Raw genomic sequence first — 15,590 nt, forward strand, 5'->3', positions numbered from 1 at the left:
GCCGCTGCTTCATGTGCTGAGCTCCCTGTATTCTGCTACTGCACCAGCTGGCCGGTTACAAGTGATGCTGACAGTGATCCTCAAGTCAAACTTACTTCATCTGTCCCCATCACTCACCCAGCCACCCAGGCTAAAAGATGGGCTTTGCTGCACACTTGAGAAGTTAATAAATGCAGGTTGGGTGGATCAAGAGGGGCAAGTGTATGTTGATTCTGGACACTTTGTGATCAGTGTAGATACCCATGAGAAAGGGTATGCCCAATTTGCAGAACAATAAGGTTTAATGTGCTAGGTTTTCTATAAATATACTGGTTAGATACACAGTCAAAAATTAACTCAATATATCACACTAAGCCTGGAGAGCTAAGCAGTTACTCAGAACGCTATATACAGGAATGGCTTTCTTCAGGGGCCCCTCCAGGGAGTCATTGGATACTCTGGTCCAACCAGCAGCACCTCCTGCGGAGTCAGGTGTTGATGGAGCACTCCCTTTTGTCTTAATGGTGACTTCTTACACCTTTCCATAAACAACCTTCACCTAATTATCTCTCTCATTATCATATATGCTAATTACCTTCATTGGGTTTCCACCCTTAACTACATTCCATTCTCACCATGATAATTGGGGTCGTCAAAACAACATCTGGTGATAGGAGGTGCACCCCCAGACGTTCAAAGATAACTTGTCGTTCCCATCACCATTATCTATGTGCAGCTGCAAGCATACAGTATCTGTATTCTGTCTTATTATGTGCCATGCTATGCAGAAACTGAGACATCTATAAGGTTACAGAGTAGTCCTATTCATCTCTGCCAACTGGAAGATGTCATGCTACAGGGATCAGAATAGCCAAGCAAGCAACCGAAGCTATGCTAGGTCTGTAGAACAGTGGTCAAGGAACTCAAATTGTACTGAGCCTCCAACAGTGTATACCAAAGTGACCACCTCTCACAGAGGGGATTCTGTCAGCAGCAACCTCCCTTTGTAAGGAGAGGTCCATTCAAGAATCTCCAATGCTCTATCTGTCTTCTAGGTTCTTGCTTTGCTGCCATCAGAATTCCTGGAACAGTGGCAGTATCAGGGTTTGTGTACACACTGAGCAATAGCCCCACGGCAGCAAGTCTCTGATCCCGGGTCAACAGCAGGATATGGAGCATGGACTTCAGAAAAGCAGACTTTGACTCCCCCAGGGAGCTGATGGGCAGGATCCCCTGGGAGACTAATATGAGGGGGAGAGCTGGCTGTATTTTAAAGAAACCTTATTGAGGGCACAGGAACAAACCATCCCGATGTGCAGAAAGAATAGCAAATATGGTAGGTGTCCATCTTGGCTTAACAAGTCTTTGGTGAACTTAAACACAAAAAAGAAGCTTACAAAAAGTGAAAGCTTGGTCATATGACTAGGGAGGATGGAGCTAGGTTTTTCTCAGTGGTGGCAGATGACAGAACAAGGAGCAAAGGTATCAAATTGCAGTGGGGGAGGTCTAGGTTGGACATTAGGAAAAAGATTTTCATTAGGACCTCCTGAGGTCCCTTCCAACTTTATGATTCTATGATGTGATGGTAGAGCCATTGAAAACTTGTGGTGATTTGGGAGATCCCAGATGGTTGGAAAAAGGCAAATATAGTGCCCATCTTCAAGAAAGGGAATAAGTATGATCCGGGGAACTATAGACCAGTCAGACTCAACTCAGTCCCTTAAAAAGTCATGGAGCAGGTCCTCATTGTGGTACGGTGTGTTGGCCACCGGTGTTTATCAGTGTAGGCTGCGTGCATGTGTCCCTGTGCAGATGCTGTACCAGCTCTGAGTAGGAAACCGAGAAAGCTCTCACGATCAAATGAATCGACACGACCACGGATTAGCTGAGCAACGAAGGCACCCAGGCCATGTTTATTGTGTGCGGCACAATGAGAAGTGACCTACAGGGTATCTCTGGGTCAGTTTTGTATAGGCGGCGTTAAAATGGCCACGGCCCAACGGCGGGACTTTCCGTTATCCTTTAAACCAGACGACGTTGTTCCCTCTGACACCCCCTTTTATAGATTGTTACATACAATTTCGTTCTGCCCCCTTCGACGTAGGTAGTTGCCACCCTCTTGACGTAGTCTAATACCACCTTTTTCCGTTAATTGGCTCATTTGGGCAAAACAACTCCATTTATCACCTTTTAGTCATTTCTATTCATCGGAATGTCATTTTAGGGAGTTAGTTCTCTTTGGTATCTTGGTGCCTCCTGCATCTGCTACATAATTTGCATTTTAGTAATATTTTGGCAATATATATGCTTGCAGTATCAGCACTCTCCTGTGCCAATTTCACTTATCTTGTTTTTTTCCCTTTATACTCCTGTTCACTTGGCTCTTTCCACTTAGGCCTTACCCTGTTTTACAGGCCTTATGACTACGTTACTTAGGTTTTATACTTACTACACTCATGAAATTAATTTTGAACCCTTGGAGAAGAGGAAGGTGATCAGGAACAGTCAGCATGGATTCACCAAGGTCAAGTCATGCGTGACCAACCTCAGGCAGATGCAGAATTTGCCCCCCAATGTGTGGCCCCATTGGTGTGGCTGGAGCTGTCCCCCAAATATAGAAGTCAAACTATGATTGTGGGCAGGGCCTCCAAACCTAACCACAAAATAAGTGGTAACAGCTGGAATTGTGTAGCATTGCTTCTTAAGTTCCATCCTAGAGCTGACGGCATGGCTGCAGTGGGTGAGCACGTCTGTCTAGAATGAGGTTTAGGGCATTCTTCTAGATAAAAGAAGCCGTATGTATATAAGATGTAATTATAAATCTCTTTACCAAACCAACTACCATTCATATTCAAGCTCAAGCAGAGCCCTAAACACACAGGGTGACGTCGTGCACATTGTGCCTGCATTTTTACAGCTGCTTAATTCAGGTATCTCACTCTTCTGGTGCAGATGTCTTTTAGGGAGGGTTTTCACCCTATTTAGTGGACATGTGCAACATGGCCCACAGTTGCATGCGCTCTGTTGAGGCTTTGGCCCAAACTTTTTCATGTAGATGTAGAAGTTAACAGCCACACAGGAGGAAAGACATGGGTTAATCTACAGTCATCTCTTGCTGTGACTCCCTAGGCTCCAAAGCTAATGTACCACTAAAATGACCAAGTTTCTGATCTCCCATCAGGGGAATAAAGTCACCAAGGTGTTACTAGAAGGTATAAATACACTCACACAGCTCATCCCGGCCAAGTGGAGAGCATTGCAGTCCGTGGATGACTGCAGCAGTTCCAAAGTGTGAGGAAGACACAGAGTTCAGGTGAGCTGGGGTAGTTTCTATTCAAATTAATCAAGAATCTTTGTAAAATGGAAATTTCAAGCAAATGGAAAAAGTAGGGCCAAATCTGTTCTCTGACTAAAATATTGTCTAAAATCTTAGCTAAATCTGGGTTGTAGAATATTATAATATTTTCTCCTCGTTCCTCCTGGAACTGAGGGTACCTCTACAGACCCTGCACACCCAGCTAGCACATGTATAAATAGTATTGTATATGGTGAGATGCTCCTGAGGTGAGTAAAGTACAGGCATGCCAGAACTTTAAGGTGTACACCCTACATAGACCTCTGCACACCCAAGCAGATGCCATTTCTACCATTTAGTGTGTTGCTGCCTCCCTGCTGCAGAACCTTTCCCCATTGCAGCAAAAGGCTCCAGCCTGACTGCCTTCCAGCAATACTTTAATGATACCAACACCACTGTAATAAGCTGGTTCTGGGGCGGGGGTCTTGCCTTTTCAAACACCCAGCCCCGTAGGCCAAAATGTGTTCAGCTTCAGGGAATGCTGCCAATCACATCTCTTTTCCTGTCCCCTCTCCAGTGTAACCATTAGCAAATTTTCGAAAGGAAAGTCTTGGAGAAAAAGGCCGAATCCAAACTCTACTGATGTCAAAGGAATTATTTCCACAGACTTCCACAGATTTGGATCAGATTCATCCCCGACATGAGCAGAGGCTCCTGATGAACTCAACGGGAGGTGCACCCCTTCTTCCAGAGCTGACTGGCCCCTTGTATGTATCTAATTTACAGGATCTGTTCATTCCATGTGTTGTGTTTCACTGAAAGGAAAGACGTAGCTGTAAGATTTGTAAAAGATGCCAGTACAAGACAACCAGTCAGATCGCAACAGTGCAGACTCTGATCCGTCAGTGTTCTTTCTGAGCGGCATCCCGGGGCTGGAAGCCATGCACCTCTGGATCTCCATCCCCTTCTGCTCAGTGTTCACTGTAGTTCTTCTAGGAAACTGCACCATCTTGTATGTTATCAAGACGGAGCCCTCCCTCCACAAGCCCATGTACTATTTCCTCGCCATGCTGGCTGTCATCGACTTGGTTGTATCCGCAACCACCATGCCAAAAACACTGAGCATCTTCTGGTTTAATTCCAGGGAGATCAGCTTTACTGCCTGCCTGGTGCAGATGTTTTTCCTTCACACGTTCTTAAGCACGGAGACTGCTGTGCTGCTGGCCATGGCCTTTGACAGGTACGTGGCCATCTGCAACCCCCTGAGGTACGCCACCATCCTGACAAACTCAGTGATAGCAAAGATTGGGCTGGTGTCTTTGGCCCGGAGTGTTCTCCTTGTGGTGCCTCTGCCCTTCCTCCTCAGTAGACTGCCCTTCTGCCAGTCCCATGTAATCTCCCATTTCTGCTGCGAGCACATGGCAGTGGTTAAGCTGGCCTGTGCCGACACCAGGTTCAATAACATCTATGGGATCTTCACGACTCTCTTCATTGTGGGGCTGGATCTGACGTTCATCACCCTGTCATATGTCAAGATCCTAAAGACTGTGTTAAGCCTGGCCTCCAAGGAAGAGCAGCTGAAGGCTTTTGGCACTTGTGTTTCCCACCTTTGTGCCATCTTAATTTTTTACACCCCTCTGGTTCTCTTCGCGATTATTCACAGGTTTGGTCACCAAGTTGCTCCACACATACACATCCTGATAGCCAATTTCTACCTCCTCTTTCCTCCCATGATGAACCCCATCGTGTACGGGGTGGAAATCAAAGAGATTCGCGTCAGAGTGCATCTCCTGTTCCGAGGGAAAAGCTTCTAGGCTGAACACTGTGTCGAGTCTAGACATGGAAAAACTACCAGCAAGCTCCCAAACACCCTAAACACGTCAGCAGAGTGAGTGAAGATGTTCCTTTCTGCAGCATCTTGCATCATGGATAGTTTTGAAGCTCTCCACATAATATGCAGTGAACATCTGGGCATGCTGGATTGGGAACTCCGTCTCCTTCATACAGGTTGCAGTGTACACTCCAAGGGCTCTCCCTATGCTGTGCTGGCCAACATGGAAGTTGTACTTGGCTGTGGTCCTGCCTCATTTGTCCTTTACTAGCAAGAAGCCTAGACTTGCTCACTCCTAGCACGTAGGGAGATGAAGTGATTTGCCTAAGGTCACCCAGCAATCCAGTGACTGAGCTAATAACTCATCCCAGGTCTCTGTCCACTAAGCCCTGCTGCCAATGTGGTAATGAGCTTATTTCCATTTTAATTAGATGATTTCGTGGCTTGCAATGCCTGTCACATAGTGTTTCTGTAGTAAACAGTTCCCTACCCCATTCTCTGTCCATCCCACTGAACTTCAATACCATTCAGCACCTAATTTTTGGAAGAAATAGGTCTCAGCCCAATTGTTGCAAAGTCAGTGACCTTAGGAAGTACTCTGTCTACCTCGGCAGCTCATCTCTTTCAGCAACAGAAATTGGGCCAATAAACCATGTTACCTCCCACAGCTTGTCTCTCTAGGTCGGTAGTATTGCTCCAATACAACTCCCACAATTCTTATTTGCCTCAGTGGGAGGTCACTTTTCCCCATCTGTCAGGATCAGGCCACATATTAGTGTAGGCTACCTAGACAGGCTTTGCATGCATAGCTGTGCCAGCAGCACCTTCTAAAGGAAATGCAGCTTCTAGCAGCATAAGGAGATCTTTTGTTGGTATAGGTAAATCTCCTCCCCAAATGATACAAGCCATATTGTCAAAAGGACTCTTTTGATGATTTAATTGTGTCTACATGCTGGGTATTTTTCACACTCGTGACTGGAATGGCTGTGCCAACAAAAGCTTATATGTAAACCTGGCATATGCTATTGGGATCTGGAGAATCAGTTCTTTTAATGTCTATGTGCATATTAGGGGTATAGGGAGGAAAGAGACGGAGAGTGTCTAATCTTCATATTTCAAATATGTGTATTTCTTCTTCTGTGTTTCTCTGGGGGTTCCTTACTGATCAGAGAGCCAGATGTTCAGGGCTCAAATAATGTGAGATCTCAGCTGTGTTTTATTTCCAGAATTAAAGAGTAAAATGTGGGCTCGTCAAATAATTTCTATTTTACATTAGAGGGAAAAATCAACAAGAAGATAATCACAAAAAAAGTCTCCAAAAGGAAGGGGGCAGAGAACACTTATCAAATATTTAAACAAGCCATGTCACCAAACCCTTCTAGTATCTCGGTGTATGAGAATTTTTTAAATGTAAGTATGCTTGCTTTCAGCCTCCCTGCCTAGGAGTCATGTAAATGCCTCTGTCTGTTATCTTCAAGCGTTTGCCTCACGTGAGCACTTATACTTGCTTCCTTTATGAAATGAAGATTTAAGCAAGCTAAATAAACTCTTTAGGAAACCTCACACTTCAACCAGTGACTCAGTGTCTCTCTAATGCGGGACACTACAATCACACCTTTCTAGCAATACAATGTCTATGATGTCCTCCTCTCTTTAAACACACCTGGAATGTAGTTTTACAACTTCTACTATGCTTCCATACATTTATACTACCTTTCTTTTTATTATGTTTGAAAGACAGTTATAAATGTTCATGTGCATTTGAAAGAAATCTCTAATTATAAATGTCATTTTTAAAAATTATAGGTTACAAATTTACAAAGCAATTGGTCAAAAGGCATACATGACAAAAAAATTCATGCAAGAATGACCACACATCAAATCTCTGAATTGTCCTGAAAAAGATATCAAGATTTACCATGCTGTCGAGCTTTGTGTCTCTTTACTGTGAACTTCACTGACTTTGATCAAATCTCTTGTAACTCAACAGCTTAAAAATACCCCTTTTTTGCCCACTAAATAATGACAACAACTTAACTCTAGAGGGAAGAGTCTAGTGGTGCAATACAGATGAAAGTTTAATGAATGTACAAAATGGCATCTTCTCTTTTGAAAACACAAGAAGGGATTTCAGAACTGACGAGGGTTTTTTATGAAACTTGGTCATGTCAGAACAACACAACACTGCTTTGAATTGTTTTATGGGCGAGGCTGGTGTGTTTGACACTTTTCTAAGAGGCTCCTGGCTAATTTAGTGCACTCCACACACCCCTCTTCTCCAGATTTCTCAAATCAAAATCACATACTTCAGACAGAACCATAACTAAATTACAAGGCCTCAATCAAAGCATGCAATCTCAGCTTTGTATTCTGCCATGGCCAGGTAAACTTCCTGTGTCACTGAAAGAGCCTGGGAATTCATATTCAATTGCCATTTCCATGAGCCCTGGGTTCCTCATTCAACTGTTGTTCTCATGTTTCCATGTTGGCAGAGTGTTCCAACAGAAGCTGAAACAAAGAACAGGCACAAGTCAGTGCCACCCTGGATGATGGCTTAACGACAGAATTGGCTTAAAGGAGAGGCCAGTTCAAGCATCTCCAAAGATCTATTTCTCTTCTAGGTTCTTGCCTTCCTGCCATCATCCCGGTGTTTTAGTGCCTAAAACTGTGGCAGCATCATGCAGGGAAAGAGGCCACCTCTCAGGGTTTGTCTCCACACTGACCAATAGCCCCGTGGCAGCAAGTCTCCGAACCCAGGTCAAACAACTGGGGCTCACAGTGCTGCGCTGAGAACATTGTGGTTTGGGCTCTGAAGCCGAGAGATAAGGGTGGGCCCTATATCCCGAGGCTGAATGTCTACACAACTACTTTTGGTGCTTTAGCCTGTGTCTCCTGAGTCTGAGACAGTCAACCCTGGTGGGAGGACTTGTTGCCATTAGCTGTGCAGTAGGGGTCCTGGATCTTCACCCAGAACGAGGAGCAGATGCTCGACCAGTGCAGGATATTTGCCATATATAAGGTCATAGAATCTAGAAGATTAGGGTTGAAAGGGACCTTAGGAGGTCATTTAGTACAACCCCTGTTCAAAGCAGGACCAACCCCAACTAAATCATCCCAGCCAGGGTTTTGTCAAGCTGTACCTTAAAAAGCTCTAAGGATGAAGATTCCACCACCTCCCTAGGTAACCCATTCTAGTGCTTAACCACCCTCCTAGGGAAAAAGTTTTTCCTTATATCCAACATACCTGAGACCATTGCTCCTAGTTCTGCCATCTGCCACCACTGAGAAAAGTATTGCTCCATACTCCTTGGAAACCCCTTCAAGTTGTTGAAGGCTGCTATCAAATCCCCCCCTCACTCTTCTCTTCTGCAGACTAAATAAACCCAGATCCCTCAGCCTTTCCATATAAGTCACATGCTTCAGCCCCCTCCTCATTTTCTTTGCCCTCCGCTGGACTCTCTCCAATTTTTCCAGATCCTTCCTGTAGTGCTGGGACCAAAACTGGACACATTTCTCCAAAAGTGGCCTCACCAGTGCCGAATAGAGGGGAATAATCACTTCCTTCGATCTGATGGCAAGGCTCCTATTAAGGCAGCCCAATATGTCATTATAGACTTTGAGGTCAGAAGGGACCAACATGTTCATCTAGTCTGACCTCCTGCACCACGCATGCCACAGAACCTCGCACACCCTCTGATGCAATAGACCCCCAACCTATGACTGAGCTACTGAAGTCCTGAAAAAAAAGGTTACTTGCCAGTAACTGTTGTTCTTCAAGAGGTGTTGCTCATATCCATTCCATTATAGGTGTGTGTGAGCCCCGTGCACAGATTCCCGGAACTTTTTTCCTTTACCAAGCCCCGTAGGGTCGGCTCAGGCACCCCCTGGAGTGCCGCGCTCATGCCACGGTATATAGGGTGCTGCTGACCCCGCGGGCCCTCAGTCCCTTCTTTCTGCCGACTCTGACAGTGGGGACGGAGGGTGGGTGTGGAATGGATAGGAGCAACACATCTCAAAGAACAACAGTTACTGGTAAGTAACCTTGTTTTCTCTCTTCGAGTGATTGCTCATATCCATTCCATTATAGGTGATTAAATAGCCATACCTTGGAGGTGGGTAGGAGTCAGTGTTGAGCCGCCCTCGCCAGCACAGCTCTGCCGAAGCCTGCGTCCTCTCTCGCCTGCTGTACGATGGCGTAGTGGGACGTGAAGGTGTAGACAGACGACCAGGTCGCTGCTCTGCAGATGTCCTGCAGGGGCACTCTTCCCAGGAAGGTTGCAGATGAGGCCTGGGCTCTGGTTGAGTGCGCTGTCACAGCTCCTGGAAGCGGGACCTTCGCCCGCTCATAACAGGTCCTGATGCAGGCGGTGATCCAGGTGAGCCCTTCATCCAGTCCGCCACTGCCACAAACAGCTGTGTTGACTTCCGGAACGGCCTGGTCCGCTCAATGTAGTAGGCCAGGGCTCGTCTGACATCCAGGGAGTGCCATCTCCGCTCCTCCTCCGAATCATGTGGTTTAGGAAAAAACATGGGGAGGAAGATATCCTAGCTATAATGAAACTGAGACACCACCTTCGGCAGGAAAGCCGGGTGCGGTCTCAGTCGGACCTTATCTTTCTAGAAGACCGTGTAGGGGGGCTCCGAGGTCAAAGCTCTTATCTCGGAGATCCTCCTAGCCGATGTAATGGTCACCAGGAAGGCTACCTTCCAAGAGAGGACGAGCAGTAGGCATATAGCCATGGGCTCAAAGGGGGGTCCTGTCAACTTGGTGAGGACCAAGTTCAAATCCCAGGGAGGCACCGTGTCACGGACCTGCGGGTATAGCCTCTCCACCCCCTTGAGGAACCTGACTGACAAGGAGTGAAAGAACAGGGATTGTCCTTCCATTGGTTGGTGGAAGGCTGAGATAGCCTCCAGGTGCACCTTCAGGGAGGCCAGTGCTAGATCCTGGAGCTTTAGATGGAGCAGGTACTCCAAAATCGCCTGTATGGGCGAACAGTTCAGTGCAATACCCCGGGACTCCGCCCAACAGGTAAAACGTTTCCACTTTGCCTGGTACACCACCTGGGTGGAAGGTTTTCTGCTGCTCAGCAGGACCTGCTGGACCTGTATGGAGCAGGCTCTCTCTCCCTCTGTCAGCCATGGAGTCTCCATGCCATCAGGTGGAGGGAGTCCAGGTCCGGGTGCAGTAGGTGACCCTGGTCCTGGGAGAGCAGGTCGAAGTGCTTCGGGAGCGGGATCAGCGGATCGATGGACAGGTCGAGCAGCATGCTGTACCAGTGCTGCCGTGGCCAAGCTGGTGCAATTAGTATCTTGTCCGCTCTGTCCCTCTTGATTTTCAAGAGGACCTTGGGTAGGAGCGGGATGGGGGGAAACGCATACGTGAGGGTCCCTGTCCAGTCTAGAAGGAATGTGTCGGAGAGGGAGCCTGGCTCGCGACCTTGGAGCGAGCAGAACCTCAGGCACTTCCTATTCCAGGATGACGCGAACAGGTCCAGTTGGGGAGCTCCCCACTTCCGGAAGATTGAAGTTACCACCTCCAGGTGCAGTGACCATTAGTGGCGGGGTAAGAACGACCTGCTGAGGTGGTCCATCTTGTCGTTCCTGACCCCAGGGAGGTGAGAGGCAGAGACGTGGAAGTCGTGCCTCACAGCAAAGTTCTACAGTTGAGTAGCCTCCTGGCACAAAGCCGAGGAGCGCGCTCCCCCCTGCCTGTTCATATAGAACATGGCCGCCATATTGTTCGTGAGGACCTGAACCATCCTGCCCTTCAGGAACCTGAGAAAGACCTTGCAGGCCAAGCGGACTACCCTCAGCTCCCTGACATTAATATGGAGGGCTCTTTCGTCAGGTGACCAGAGCCCTTGGGTGCTCAAGTCTTTGCTGATGTGGGCCTCCCATCCCACATCTGAGGTGTCTTTTATGAGAGTCACTGAAGGAGCCAAGTCTCTGAAGGGGACACCCCTCAGAACCTCCCCCGGTTCCTCCACCAGTCCAGGGAGGACAGTACCTCGGTGGGAACTGTGACCACCCTGTTCAATGAATGTCTGGCTGGTACATACACCGAGGCCAACCACCCTTGGAGAGGCCTGAGTTTGAGACGAGACAGCCTCACTATATACGTGCATGCCGCCATATGTCCCAACAGCTGAAGGCAGTGCCTGGCTGTCGTCGTGGGGGACCTGTGTAATTCGGTAATTATGGCGGCCATGATCTCAAACCGAGGCCGTGGGAGAAAGGCTCTGGCCTGGGTGGCATCTAGGGTGGCCCCTATGAATTCTATGCACTGCACCGGGGTGAGTGTGGACTTCTGCTCGTTGATGAGCAGCCCCACTCTGGTGCATGTCGCGCAGGTGAGTGCTAGGCTGTTCCTCACGTGGGCCCTGGACCTGCCCCAGATCAGCCAGTCATCCAGGTATGGGAAGATCTGGACCCCTTTGCGGTGGAGATAGGCTGCTACCACGGCTATACACTTCGTAAAGACTGTGGGGGCTGACGAGAGGCCAAACGGCAGGGCCGAGAATTGGTAGTGGCAGCCAGCTATCATGAACCTGAGGAACCTTCTGTGATCAGGGAGGATAGAAATATGGAAATACACATCTTTGAGGTCAAGGGCAGCATACCAGTCTCCTGGATCTAGAGTGGGAATGATGGGGGCTAGGGAAACCATGTGAAACCTGATGCGTCTGATGAACCTGTTCAGACGACGGAGGTCTAATATGGGTCTCAGGCCCCCCTTGGCCTTGGGGATTAGGAAGTACCGTGAATAAAATCCCCTCCCCCGTTCCTGTGGAGGAACTTCTTCTACCGCTCCGAGTGAAAGGAGGGAGTTGACCTCCTGTATGAGTAGCTGCTCATGAGCGGGGTCCCTGAAGAGGGACTGGATAGGCTGAGAGTCCAGTGGGAAGGCCGTAAGCTGAAGGGCATAGCCCCTGAGGACTATGCCGAGGACCCAGCGGTCCGAGGTGATGGATTCCCATTCGGCATAGTAGGGCCGAAGCCTGTGGGCAAAGGGCTGGGAGAGATCCAGGGGAAAGGAAGGAGTGCCACCCTCGTGCGCACCATCAAAACCATTTATTTCCGTTGTTGCCCTTGCCTGGGCCTTGTTGGGGCCCCACCGAGGACCCCGGGCGGTCACGGCCATTGGGTGCCCTGAAGTGATCCCGACCACTCCTGGGTTGAGCGGGTCTGGGGGCTGGCCTGGGAGGAGGCAGTGGTTGCCTCTGGGCCTGAGACCAAGATTGGCGTCTCACGGCCTGCGGGGTGTAGAGCCCTAGGGACCTCAGGGTGGCCCACGAGTCTTTCAGGGCATGGAGCTTCTCATCCGTTTTGTCAGAGAAGAGTCCCGCCCCTTCAAATGGGAGGTCCTGTATGGCTTGCTGGACCTCCTAGGATAAGCCTGAGGATTGCAGCCAGGAGTAGCAACGCATGACGATGGTTGAAGCCATCACCCTGCTGGCGGCATCCGCCGCATCACTGGCTGACTGTAATGCCACGTTTGCCACTGCCGCTCCTTCCTGGGTCACAGTGGCAAAGTCCGCGGCCTGAACTGGTGGCAGCCCTGACTGGAATCTCTGCAGCGAGGACCACAGGTTGAGATTATACCTCCCCAAGAGCGACTGGTGGTTAGCGACGTGTAGCTGCAGTGCCGCAGTGGAGTACACCTAACGGCCAAAAAGGTCCAGCTTCTTGCTGTCTTTATCTTTAGGGGTGCTGCCCTCACCGCCCTGTCGGTCGCGCTGGTTGACAGTGTCTACAACCAGTGTCCCCGGGGCAGGGTGGGTATACAGGAAGTCAAATCCTTCTTTGGGACATAGTACTTCCTTTCCGTGGCCTTGGAGGTAGGGGCCACGGAAGAGGGGGTCTGCCAGAGGGCCTTTGCGAGTTTCATGACCCTCTCGTGCACCGGGAGGGTGACATAATGGCCCTGCAAACCCAGATGACCCAAAAAGAGGGTCTTCCTCCTCAGACATCTCTTTGAGGTCCATGTTGAGGTTATCTGCCACCCGCTTTAGCAGGTCCTGGTAGGCCCGAAAGTCAAAGAGGGGGGCCTTACGGTCCCTGGCCGCCGCCTCATCTGGGGAGGAGGAGGAGAACTGCGGGAAGGGCCCCGTGGAGGGACCCTCCTCGGGGTCTGAACCCTCATCAGAGGAATGATCCTGGTCCAGTTGGGCCAGAGGCGGGGGTGCTGGCTGGGCCAACGAATAGTGGATGGACGTGGTGCCCTGGCCCATCTGGGTACCCCACGGCCCCCAATACAGCCACTTTCAGGGGCTTGGGGCCACGCCGTTGCCTGCATTGGTGCTTGCAGTGCCTGGCGTGCTTGGGATCTGGAGCCGCTAGACTGGTGTTTGTGGCCCCGGGGTGATGAGCGGCCCTGAGACGACGATGATGAGGAACGCCGGTGCCGACGTCTCCGGTGTCGTCGGGAAGATGAGCTGCTGCAGGAGTGGGATGTAGATCTCCCCCTGTGCCTCAATCTTTTGCGGTGATGTTTCCCACCTCGGGAGTGGGAGCGGTGCCGTCTATGTCGCCGCGAAGCGGAGCGAGAGCGTGGCTGACTCCGCGGTGCTGAGACGAACATTGCCAGAGCAGGCGGTGCCAGAGCGGTCGGTGCCGAGGCAAGCGGTGCCAGAGCGGGCGGTGCCGAGGCAGGCGGTGCCAGTGCTGATGCAGGCGGTGCCAGAGCACCCGATGCAGCGATGGGCCCCTTCACCCACGTCGGAGGCAGGGACCGCTCCAGGCTGAGCACCGGGGTTGGGGATCGGTGCCGAGCGAAGCTCTGTACCGAGGTATCGGAGTCGAAGCTATGACCCCTGCGCGAGGCGGAACTGGATCGGTGTCACCTCACGCATTTCTCTCACAACTGCCCTCAGTGCTGCAGTGTCGAGGAGATCGATGACTCAGAGTCGGAGCTAGGAAGGGAGCCCGCAATCTCGACCCTCCTTGACCTTGACTCCTGTCTCCTCCACCCGCCGGGGCAACCCATCGCAGGTTTACCCCGAGACGCCGGTCCCGGAACCTTTGGCCAAGGGGGGCACGGAGGCGTGGGCAGGCCCATGAGGGCGCATGCCGCCGCGAAAGCCTCCGGCATCGACGGCCCTTGCAGAGGCCTCCACCAGACCGAGGAGTGGGGGGAGGCTCCCTGCGAGGAGATGCCGGTGCCGGAGTAACCTCCACGACATGTGGCTGGGGCATCTCCTGAGTCACTCACTTCTGTACCGGTTGCAGGGAGGAGTCCATGTGTGCGGCCTCGGGCCACGTCTTCTTCTTTGGCACTGCTGGCTTCGGTGCCGGTGTCAGTGCCATCGGGGCACTCCGCACTGAGGAGATGCTCAGTGCCGCCAGCGATCGCGATGGCTTGGAGTCCGGCCGGAGCGCGGACTCCATCAGGATAGCCTTCAGCCGGGCGTCCTGCTCTTTTTGGGTGCGCGGCTTGAAGGCCCTGCAGATTTTACATTTTTCTCGTCTGTGCTGCTCTCCAAGGCATTGGAGGCAGCGGTCGTGAGGATCACTCACGGGGAAGACCTTAGCACACATGTTTCAGGCTTTAAAGCTGGTGGAGCCAGGCATGGCTCTAACGTAGCCCCGAAGGGCACTATTTGCTATCTACTTATCAACTAAAGAGTTGTAAACTCTCACAGTCAACTAACAAAGAAAAGCACTAGAATGCTAAGGGAGGCTACTTGCAATATGCAAGAGGCAAATGTTCCAGCAACCGTCACAGGCGGAAAGAAGGAACTGAGGGCCCGTGGGGTCGGCAGCGCCCTATATACCGCGGCATGAGTGCGGCACTCCAGGGGGCGCCTGAGCCAACCCTACGGGGCTTGCTAAGGGAAAAAAGTTCCGGGAATCTGTGCACGGGGCGCACACACACCTATAATGGAATGGATATGAGCAATCACCCGAAGAGAGAATCATGGTTTAAAGATGTCAAGGTATAGAGAATCCACCAGAGAATGCACTAGCAGGTGACTCTTGCAACCCGCTGCAGAGGAATGTGAAAAATCCCCAGAGCCTTTGCCAATCTGCCCTGGGGGAAAATTAATCAAGAATCATTCTTCATAGGAGATTTTTCGAAAAATTAGGAAGCTTTAGTTCAAGTGCGCTGCCAGCCACAGTAGTGTAAAACTACAAAGATTCAGGATTTACACGCATATAAGTCAGAGCAGAGTGAGGTTGATCATTTAGACGAGAACTATTTAATTGCATCAAAGAACAAAAACAAATCTGTACCAAGAAACCATAGAGAATTAAAAAAATCAGGGGTGTTAGAATTACACATCCAGCTTTAGTTCTCTCCCCTTGTATAAATGCGTCATGAGAGGCTCTTTGTGCTGTACTTGCATCATTGTGGGAGATTTTGGTCTGGGGGAATATATGTTTTCAGTCTCATACTGCCACCAGTGAATCTTTCTGTTGCTGATACGAGGACTGCAGCTATTCAACAATCTCATCAGTGATTCGGAAGTAAATCTAAAATGT

The 15,590-nt window shown here is 50.0% G+C and overlaps 1 protein-coding gene across 1 annotated transcript; it reads left to right on the forward strand.

Annotated features, from left to right (window-relative positions):
* Nucleotides 1-4,125: 4,125 nt before the first annotated feature.
* Nucleotides 4,126-5,088, forward strand: LOC137152438 (olfactory receptor 52K1-like). The gene has a single exon (XM_067547021.1). The coding sequence runs from the start codon at nucleotides 4,126-4,128 to the stop codon at nucleotides 5,086-5,088; it is 963 nt and encodes a 320-aa protein (XP_067403122.1).
* Nucleotides 5,089-15,590: the final 10,502 nt, after the last annotated feature.

This window comes from Emydura macquarii, unplaced genomic scaffold (genome assembly GCF_026122565.2).
Source record: "Emydura macquarii macquarii isolate MOO-44397 ecotype Brisbane River unplaced genomic scaffold, CSIRO-AGI_Emac_v2 contig_1226, whole genome shotgun sequence".
Taxonomy (NCBI): Eukaryota; Metazoa; Chordata; order Testudines; family Chelidae; genus Emydura; species Emydura macquarii.